This window comes from Mus musculus, chromosome X, assembly GCF_000001635.26.
Source record: "Mus musculus strain C57BL/6J chromosome X, GRCm38.p6 C57BL/6J".
Taxonomy (NCBI): Eukaryota; Metazoa; Chordata; class Mammalia; order Rodentia; family Muridae; genus Mus; species Mus musculus.
In genome coordinates, this window is record NC_000086.7 from 77,790,143 (window position 1) to 77,799,611 (window position 9,469).

The window sequence follows — 9,469 nt, forward strand, 5'->3', positions numbered from 1 at the left end:
ATTCCCAGCACCTCACACAGCAACAATAAGAGCAATAACAATCCAATAAAAAAATTGGAAAAAATAGAAATGTTTAAAATTTACCCCCACTTAAAACTGTACATAAAATTAGAACACTGGATATACATATATATATATATATATATATATATTGTGTGTGTGTTTCTCTTATACTGGAGTTTTATGTTATCATTTGTGGTATATGTCAACAATGAGTCATAGCACTATTTCTTGCTTTATTTTGACAACATAATTGTATTAAATGGAATATTTACTAACAATATGCAATAAAATAAATGTAAGAAACAAAAAAAAAGTGATGATACTACTACTAACAAGTTTGCTCTTGGGCTCTGTGTGTAGCAGCTCAGTGGCTGGTTACCTAGCATGCATGAGGCACTGGGTTCCAGTCCAACCCCCCAAATAATAGATATAATAATAATAAGTGGGTTATTACTGTGGCTATTATTATTACTATTCCCCTCACATTCTAACCCTAGCCTTGGAAAGGAAAATATAAACAGAAGAGTGGACTGGAAACACAACCCAGATAATTCCTGAAGGAGCCAAGTATCAGGTACAGCAGTGTGTCATTAGCTTGGATGGCCTCCCACAGGAAGAGCCAATCTACTAAGCCATAAGCACCCTATCAACAGAATTACAAGCTCTGTATCACTGAGTTCCACCCTCAGCCTCAGGGAGAAATCTTTTTAAAATAAAGGAAGTGTGATGGCATGGTGGTTATTTCAGATAGGAAATAAAACTAAAAGTAGGATATTTAAGTGTAGTATGCATGAAGCCCAGGACACAATCCCAAGCTTTGCATAAATTCAGCCTAGTAGGGTAGGCTTTAATCCTAGCACTTCTAAAGTAAGGCAGAAGGATTAACAGCGGTTTGAGGGCAGCCTGGAATACACAGTGAGTTCCAGGAAAGCTTGAGCTACTCTGGGAGACTCTGGAAAGAAAAAGGGAGGACAGAGGAGACTTAAGAGAGACTAGGAGATTTTCTTAATGTGAGTGAGGCTCTATATTCAACACCCAGCACTTCAAAAATAAAATTAAATGAAAATGTCAATACAGAGAACGCCTAAGGATGCATAAGTCCTCAAGAGAATGAAGGTGCTGTCCTTAGTGTGTGGTTAGACTAAGACTAGAGCATCCAGGCTCTAAACGAGATTGAAGCAAGAAGCTTTGGCCTGCGTGACTGAAGCTGTGACTTCCTGCTCTCCTTTTGGGTGATGTCCTTGTAGGAAAATCATCCTGAAACTCACTCTAGGACCACCAGTGGCTCAGGACAAGTGCCTTTCAGAGGGAGAGAGAGAGGGAGAGGGAGAGGGAGAGGGAGAGGGAGAGGGGAGAGGGGAGAGGGGGCAGGGGCAGGGGGCATGGGGGAGGGAGGGAGGGAGGGAGGGAGGGAGGGAGAGAGAGAGAGAGAGAGAGAGAGAGAGAGAGAGAGAGAGAGTGTGATTTATCACCCTTGGTGATTCAGGATGAGGATGCTAAGGGCTGAGCAGGAAATGGACAGATACACAGACAAGGTTTAGGGGTTGAGAAGGAGGACAGGACAGGTTCTTTATACTATCAGGAGAAAACAGTCAAGAAAAGAAACCTGAAAGAATATATCAAGACAGTGAGCAATTCAAGATGGCTGCCTTGGATGGGTTTCTAGATGGTTTAGTTAAGAAGGTCCAGGGTGGGTGGCATTCAAATGGCAAAGGTTACGTGCTATTCAAGATAGCATACATAGCTTCAAGGCAAAATGGCACAGGTTAGGTGGAATTTAAGATGGCTCAGGGTGGGTGGGGTTCAAGATGGCCCAGATAGGTTCAGTCAGGATGACATAGAACAGAAGACATCCAAGGTGGCACAAAGTGGGTAGGCTCACCTGTTATCCTTTGTCCAAGGGTGGAAATATGAGGTACAGGTCCATCAGCCCCCTACTCCCCATCTCCTGCAGGCCTCAAAGAAGACCCTCCCAACCATGTCCTGCTTCTGGGTGTTCCAGACATCCTGTGGTCATATCCCTCCAACCCATGATCCTTTAGTTTCGGTTGGAGTGGATGCCTGGTTTGAATGACAGTGAAGCCCCATCTCATAAACCACAATGAATTAGAAGGTAGCACTCAGGGAAGTGATGACATGGTGGGAGGCATTGTGCACAGCATTCCACCTTTAGGGACTTTGCAAAAGAACAGCCAAGTGTACTATGGGTGATTACAATCTCTCCTCTGCACAATGGGACTGGTCTAGAAAGAGGCAGAGGCTGGCCTTGTACAATGTGGGTGTGTATATACAGAGTGTATATCTGCATATTCATGAATGTTAATGCAACTCCCACAGCCTACACCATTACTAATGACTAGGGTTGTATGGTGGTGAGAGTGGGCCTTCCAGGGGAGATGACTTCATGGAGGCAAAAGCAGGACATAGTTGCTCTCCTTACATCAATAGGGATGAACGCTGGTGACTTGGCAATATTAATGGGTAATTGATTTCCCTTTTAAGCACTCTGGGTCCCCACCCATGCACAGGATTCTTCTTCCTCAATGATCTGGACTTCAAGTGTCTCCTAGATAGTTCTAAATTTGTATTAATGTCACTATGGACTACCAGATGGCCTCAATGTATCTCAGATGCCAACTCCCCCATCCCCCACAGGACCCTCAGTAATTCCTCTCTAGTGTAAAAGACACTAGCCTGTAGTGATCTGTCAGAGCATCTGACAGCTGCTCATGTGACTCTTCATCTAAGGAGGATGTTCCCATCCAGACAGACTGGAGATCTTCTGCCCTTGTAAGACTGAAGATTTAGTACTGGCTTTCCATAAGGCAGCAGGCCATGGAAGCACTGAAAAGTAAACTGAGGCACAGGACTCAAGAGATCACAGCTGAGTACAGGGAAACAAGACTACATTAGACCTGCTGGACAGAGGGGGCCTGTTCAGCAAATTTAGATATGAGATTCACTGAATTACAAGCACTCTGTCCACTGAGCTACAGGCACTCTACCCACTTAATTCTACCCACTGAATGCAAGCATTGTACTGAGCTACAAGCACTCTACCCACTGAGCTATAAATACTCTGTCTACTGAGTCACATGTACTGTAATCACAAGCAGTCTCCCCATCCCAACTAAGCTATAAACATTATCTCAACTAAGCTATAAACACTGTATCCACTGAATCACATCCCCAGCCTGAAATGTTCTCTACTTGAGTCTCCTAATGAATGGAGAAATGAGCTTTAGGTCAGAGACAAAAGCATCAACACTTATTTCCTGGAGAACGCAGTGTGTGCTGGGGACTAGGGACGCAGGAGTTGTCTTTGTGTGTGAGTATGTGTATGTGTGTGTGTGTGTGTGTGAGAGAGAGAGAGAGAGAGAGAGAGAGAGAGAGAGTACGGAGGTGCTCCATGTTAATTTGGGTGGTATGTACTTGTTAGGCACCTGCAGTTCAAGACCTGGTCTACACAGCAAGTACCTGGACAGCCAGAGCTACACATGGAGGCCCTGTCTCAAACACCCACAAAACTCCGTTGGTCATAGACACCATCTAAATTTATGTGAGGGCTCAGTGAAGAGAGCGCTTATAGCTCAGTTATGTGTGTATATATATGAAAGGATGAGTAGGGGAGAGGGGAGGCTGATGTGTGTGCCCAGGTCCTTCTAAAAGATTCCGAGGGAACAGGGTCATGGTAAGGAAAAGGTGAAGAAGTTGGAGGACTTCAGGACAAGGACGCTCCCAAGATGTCCCATGAGGTCTATTCTAGGGACACAGTGGGGCAGTAAGAGGGCTCAGCAGACCAATAGGCTTGTTGCCAAGTCTAAGGACTTCAGTTTGATACCATGGACTTACTTGGCAAAACAACAGACTTCTAAAAGTTGAACCTTGACCCCACACTTGTGCTGCCCCCTCCCCTCGTTCACACAGTAAATAAGTAAATTTTAAAATTAACAAAAGAGCCAGGTGTGGTGGCACAGATATTTAATCCTAACATTTTGGGAGGCAGAGGCAGGCACATCTCTAGGAGTTAGTGACCCAGAGCTATGGAGAGAGTCCTTGTTTTCAAAAACAAACAAACAGACAAACAAACAAACAAACACAAAAAAGGACGAAGAAGAAGGAAAGAAAAAAGGAAGGAAGGAGAGAAGAACCAGCTAAGGTGCCGAGATGGGGCGTGGAGGGAGAGGGCAAGGAAGACAGACAGAAAGAAAAGGGTGGAGAACCAGTTGAGGTGCCAAGTGCCTGTGAATGAGTCCCTGAAGTCTCAGCACTGGGAAAGCTAAGACAGGAGGATTGTCTGGCATCTCCAGTCAGCTTAGGCTATGCAGTGACTTTCAGGTCAATGTCTCAAACATATAGAGGGCAGTCCCCATTCCCAGCACCCCATAACCAATCTGTGGTGGAGTGGGGCTCGGTTCCCAGCACTCAGAAAGAGGGGGAGGCGGAGAATGTGTAGTTTAAGGTCATCCTGGCTACACAGTGATGGAAAGGCCAGCCTAGAATACAACATGATACATAAATAAACGACATTCATTCAAGCAGCTCAGTTTCCCTCAAAAGTCAATCAAAAGCCAAGATGCAGCGAGTGTCAGCCAGCCTCCAAGAGGGAACCAGGATCAAACTTGCAAGCCCTTTTACCCACACACATTTTTTTTTTAACATCTCACCTGCTCAGCTGAGAAAGTGTTTATTGCCCCTCATCCTGGTCCTGAACCCTGACTTGACTTCCACACCAGGGTGAACACAGAAGCCTCTAGAATCTCTGCTCACAGCTGATCGGAGGACGCCAATCCCTCCCTCTGTCCTTCCTCCATCCTCCCGGAACACTTTCCTAATCATCAACACACCAGGCACAACTGTCCTAGTGACCAAGTTTGCTGAGAAGCCCGGGACTCCTGGGCTTCAGACTTGAGAAGCTGGCGCCCATGATTCGCAAGATCCTAGCCTCCCTCCCCAGTACTCCGGCACGTTTGGGGATCTACCGGCTTCCCTAGCAACTTTCGGGGTCACGAGGGTACCAAGTTTGAGCCACTAAAGAAAAAACGAGACCCAGGCACACAATAGATGCTGGGAAAACGTCCCCGAAGGGTCCCTTGGGGGTCACGCGTCCCTTCGAGTCCCGCCAGGGGTCTACAGTGCGGAGGCTGGATGCGATCCCGAGAAATCCTGGGCATGAGCGGGTGCGCAAGCGCCAGGGAGGCCGGGCGTGGTGTCCCAAGGGTGGCTAGCACCCCAGTAGGGAGCCTCCGAGTCCCTAAGGTGAAGTCACCCTCCTGAAAGCTCTGTGACGTGGGGCTGCCCCGTTTCCGGAGGCCCAGTAATGAGAGTGTGGGAGACAGAAATCTGAGGGTCGCTCCCAAGCCGCGTCCCCACACATAAGTTCTTACTCAGTTCTCACTCACCCACGGTGGCTATGGTGTCCCAATCTTGTAACGAGTGCCCCGCCTTCTGTGACGATGTCCTGGGTTTGGGGTCCGCGGCGGGCGCCGAGACCTTGGTCTTCACGGGGTCATGGTCTGGATCTTTTACGGTCGCCGCGGCACCAGCGGGCGGCTCCATGGGGCGGGGGACGCACGGTGTGACAGCGGCGCAATGGCAGTCTGTGCATCAGCAGTGGGCTCGCACGGGTGTTCCGGAGCCCGCGGCCGAGAGGACAATGGAAGCAAACTCAGCGGGTCTCAGAGCGATGGGAGGGGCTCATGGAAGTCGCCCGAGGGCTCCACGGACGCGCGTGGGGTCCGCGGGACCGGAGCCAACCGCAACCCTCTTCATTCCCGGCGGAAGCCGGCTGGGCGGCGACCGGCTTGTGACGGCGGGGGAGTGGGGTGTCTGGATGACGCGAGGGGGAAGAGCCTTCATCTCGCTCCGCCTTGTTGCGTAACCGACGGGGAGGAGCCCGGCGTTGGCCCAACCCTGCCTATTGTTACTCACCCGCGGGGCCCACGCCCATGGGATGTACCTGCACCAAAGTAAAAGTAATGGAGGGGGCTGCACTGGGGCCACGGGGTCCAGCTTGACACACACACACGCACGCACACCATGGGTCTCTCTCTCTCTCTCTCTCTCTCTCTCTCACACACACACACACACACACACACACACACACACACACACACACACACACCGCATGCCTGGTTCCTCCCCCTTGGCAGGAAGCGGGAAGGAAGAGGTGCAGGAACTTCCGGCTGCTGCTTGGATATTTACCAGCAGAGCCTTAGCAGTGGGTAAAGGCACCAGAAGGAGTCCGGGTTGGGCAGGGTTTCTCGGTTTCTCCTTAATCTCAGGGGATTGAACTCCTGGTGTTCTGTAGTCCCCGAGTGCCGCCCTCCCGAAAGCCCGGGCTCTCAGTGGCCCTGCAGCACCTGCTGATCCTGAGCCCTGGGGCTCCTGAGTAGACCGGGTTTCCAGGGACTTGTTATGCGGCTTCAAACAGGCCTGGGCTCGTAGGCAGTGCTGAGAACTGGGTGCTTCACAGACCGCAGCCACCACCTGCAAGGTGAGGGCGGTGTTTCCCTGAGCCTGGAATGCAAAGAATGTGGTCTCCCGGCTGCTCAGTGCATGCTCACTGCACTGCACCGCTCCTAGCTTTGAGGCACTGGGTCCTAGAAGACACAGGGCCAATAGGGCCCCAAGTCAGGAATGAAGTGGGGACCATCCATTCGGAACCAGTTGCCCCGATGATGCCCGTAGGTGGCAAGTACACTGACCTTGGCAACAAGAAAGTCTGCTGGCTGCTTTATTTATTATTATTTTTTTTTATTGTTTCACATTGAGAACATTTTCTCATTCAATAAACACATGCTAGGACCTGATACTCCACTAGTCAGAATGCACAGAGCCTGCTATTATTTTGAGTTTGGTTACACTATGACAAAACTGTAGCCTGATCCCAGACCTTAGTAGACCCCCAGACTTTATACAGCTGACTCCATGATGGAAGTATCATTCAGGTTATAACACTCAAAATGAAGACAGCGCCACCTACCAAAACTAAAAGACTAGTCCATCAAAGCCCTTAGTTCTGGGAAAGTTTCTAAATCTACTAAGCTTGCATTTTGGTTTCTGTAGTTCCACTTCTGGCTAATTGTTCTTGTTAAAACATGTCAACCTAGAACATAGTTTCTGTTTTAAAAGCTCACCCTGAGAAAGGCTTAGGGTACACTTGGAACCCAAGTACCCAAATGTAGTCTCTGGCTGGCTAATAAAGAATTTCTATTGCCTCAAACCCATGTCCATGCAGTCTTTGGTAAACATCTCAACAACAAAAAGCATTTATTCAACTCTGCAAACATTGATCTTCTGATGAGACAGATACTCTATGAGAATGGGTGCTCTAGCAATTAGGATCTGAGTTCGAATCTCTAAGCCCACATGAAGCATATATACATGTGCCTAAGGCAGGAGGATGGCCAGAATTGTTCCAGTGTGCTCCTCTGCCCACCTTCTTCTGCATGTGCACATTACCACTCACCCTAGGGTCTGCCATTGCCCTAACAGGTATCATCCTCCAGAAACCCAGGGTGATGTCAGGCAGAGCACCCAGGGAGTGCTGCAGACTCAGTATCTAGGGCTGCTCCACTGTGACTGTGATTTCTCCTCCCCCTCATCACATAGTGGGTCTCTTTTTTCATGCTTTGCTCTCTGCAGTCTTGTTTTGTTCCCACATAGCCATCACTTAGTCCCCACAATCTTGTGGACTCAGGCCTCTTGAATTGGGTGCTCTGCTGACATCATGGGCTTGATGATTGCTGATCACATGGCTTCAGGGCCTCAGAGGGTGGAGCTGGGGGGGGTCACAGCACTTGCACATGCACCTGAAAGCAGCATGTGCTTTGGCCTGAAAAAAGGTCATGACCCTGTGCATTATTTATTGGCACCTCAAACTCTGACAGGCAGAGCTGGTTTGTTAAAAACCAACTGTCACTGATAACTGAAGTGAAACTGCCTCAGACACAGCACAAAGGATTCATGGTGGCAAGGAATCTGCTCCTAACAGGTAGAAATACAGAAAAATAAATGAAAGGAAACATGGGCAGTCAAAGGTTGGATATGGGGCTAGGGATGGGGCTCAGTAGGTAGAGTGCTTGTAGTTGAGTATTTGTGACTCATTGAGTAGAGTTCTTCTAGCTCAGAGGGTAGAGCACTGGGAGCTTGTTTGGTAGAGTATTAGACCCAGGATGGCCCAGAGTGAATGACATCCAAGATGACCCAGGGTGGATCAGATCTAAGATGGTGCAGGTTGGGTTGAATCTAAGGGTGGGATCCAAAATGGCACAGAGCAGGTGTGCTACAAGATGGTGCAGGCACTCTTAGGTAGCACACAATGTATGAGGCTTCCTTGTCAGGCCCCAGGGAGGGTTCTTTCAGTCCCTTCCAGATTCTGAGTGACTCATGAGTGGCCCCTTTTCTCCTCATGGGTGGATGGGTTTCTCTTCCCTATCAGTGATTTTCGGGAAAATGCTGCTGCTTTCTACCCTTTGTTCAGTTTCTATATTTGGCAGTGACATTGCAAGTGAGCTTCAGAGGGTTCTTGTTTTCAAATAAAAGTCATGTTCTTTTGCTGTTGGTCAGGGAGTTTGTCACAGCAACAGGCAAGAAATCGAAACACAAGCTACATCAGTGAGGCTGATGTCAAATGCAGGAGTTCTTCAGCCTCAGCTTCTTAAGTGAGGCTGAAGATTCTTAAGATTCCAGATGTGTGCTAGTACACCCACCTGGGTGCTATCTGAAAGCATTAAAAACATCGGGTCTGATGGCTGGGTCTGTAAAGGCACTTGCATCATGCCTAATGGCCTGAGTTCAGTCCTTGGACCCACAAAGCTAAGAGAACTGAACTGATGACTCCCTGCATGCTAGGTATGCACCCTACAAACTGAGCATACTAGCTGGTTTTGTGTGTCAACTTGACACAAGCTAGAGATATCACAGAGAAAGGAGCTTCAGTTGAGGCAATGCCTCCATGAGATCCAGCTGTAAGGCATTTTCTCAATTAGTGATCAAGAGGGGGAGGGCCCAGGTAGCCTTGGGTTCTATAAGAAAGCATGCTAAGCAAACCAGAGGAAGCAATCCAGTGCACAGCATCTTTCTTTGGCCTCTGCATCAGTTCCTGCCTCTAGGCTCCTGCCCTGTGTGTTCCAGTGCTGACTTCTTTTGGTGATGAGCAGCAGTGTGAAAGTGTAAGACGAATAAGCCCTTTCCTCCACAACTTGCTTCTTGGTGTTTTACTGCAGCAATAGAACACTAACTAAGACACTGAGCTACAAGCACATTACTCACTAATCTTCAAGCACCCTATCCACTGAGCTATTGAACACCTTATCCTAGTAGCTATAAGCATTTTTGCCACTGAGCTGTAAGCACTACCTAGTGAGTATAGCCTAGCTCCAAATAGCCTCGGAAAGGTGAGATACGAATCTTCTGTAGACTTAAAAACTATGTTTAAGAAGGGTTTGTGGGTTTGTTGTAG

The 9,469-nt window shown here is 48.4% G+C and overlaps 1 protein-coding gene across 3 annotated transcripts in view; it reads right to left on the bottom strand.

Moving 5' to 3' along the window:
* Positions 1-6,093, bottom strand: part of Prkx (protein kinase, X-linked) — a 35,264-nt gene extending 29,171 nt beyond the window's left edge. For 2 of the 3 annotated variants that reach the window (XM_006527910.4, XM_006527909.4), the window contains exon 1: positions 5,406-6,093. In XM_006527910.4, coding sequence (XP_006527973.1) covers positions 5,406-5,562 — 157 coding nt within the window. In that variant the 5' untranslated portion in view covers positions 5,563-6,093. The remainder of the gene's footprint in view (positions 1-5,405) is intronic. The other variant, NM_016979.2, reaches the window with a different exon arrangement.
* Positions 6,094-9,469: the final 3,376 nt, after the last annotated feature.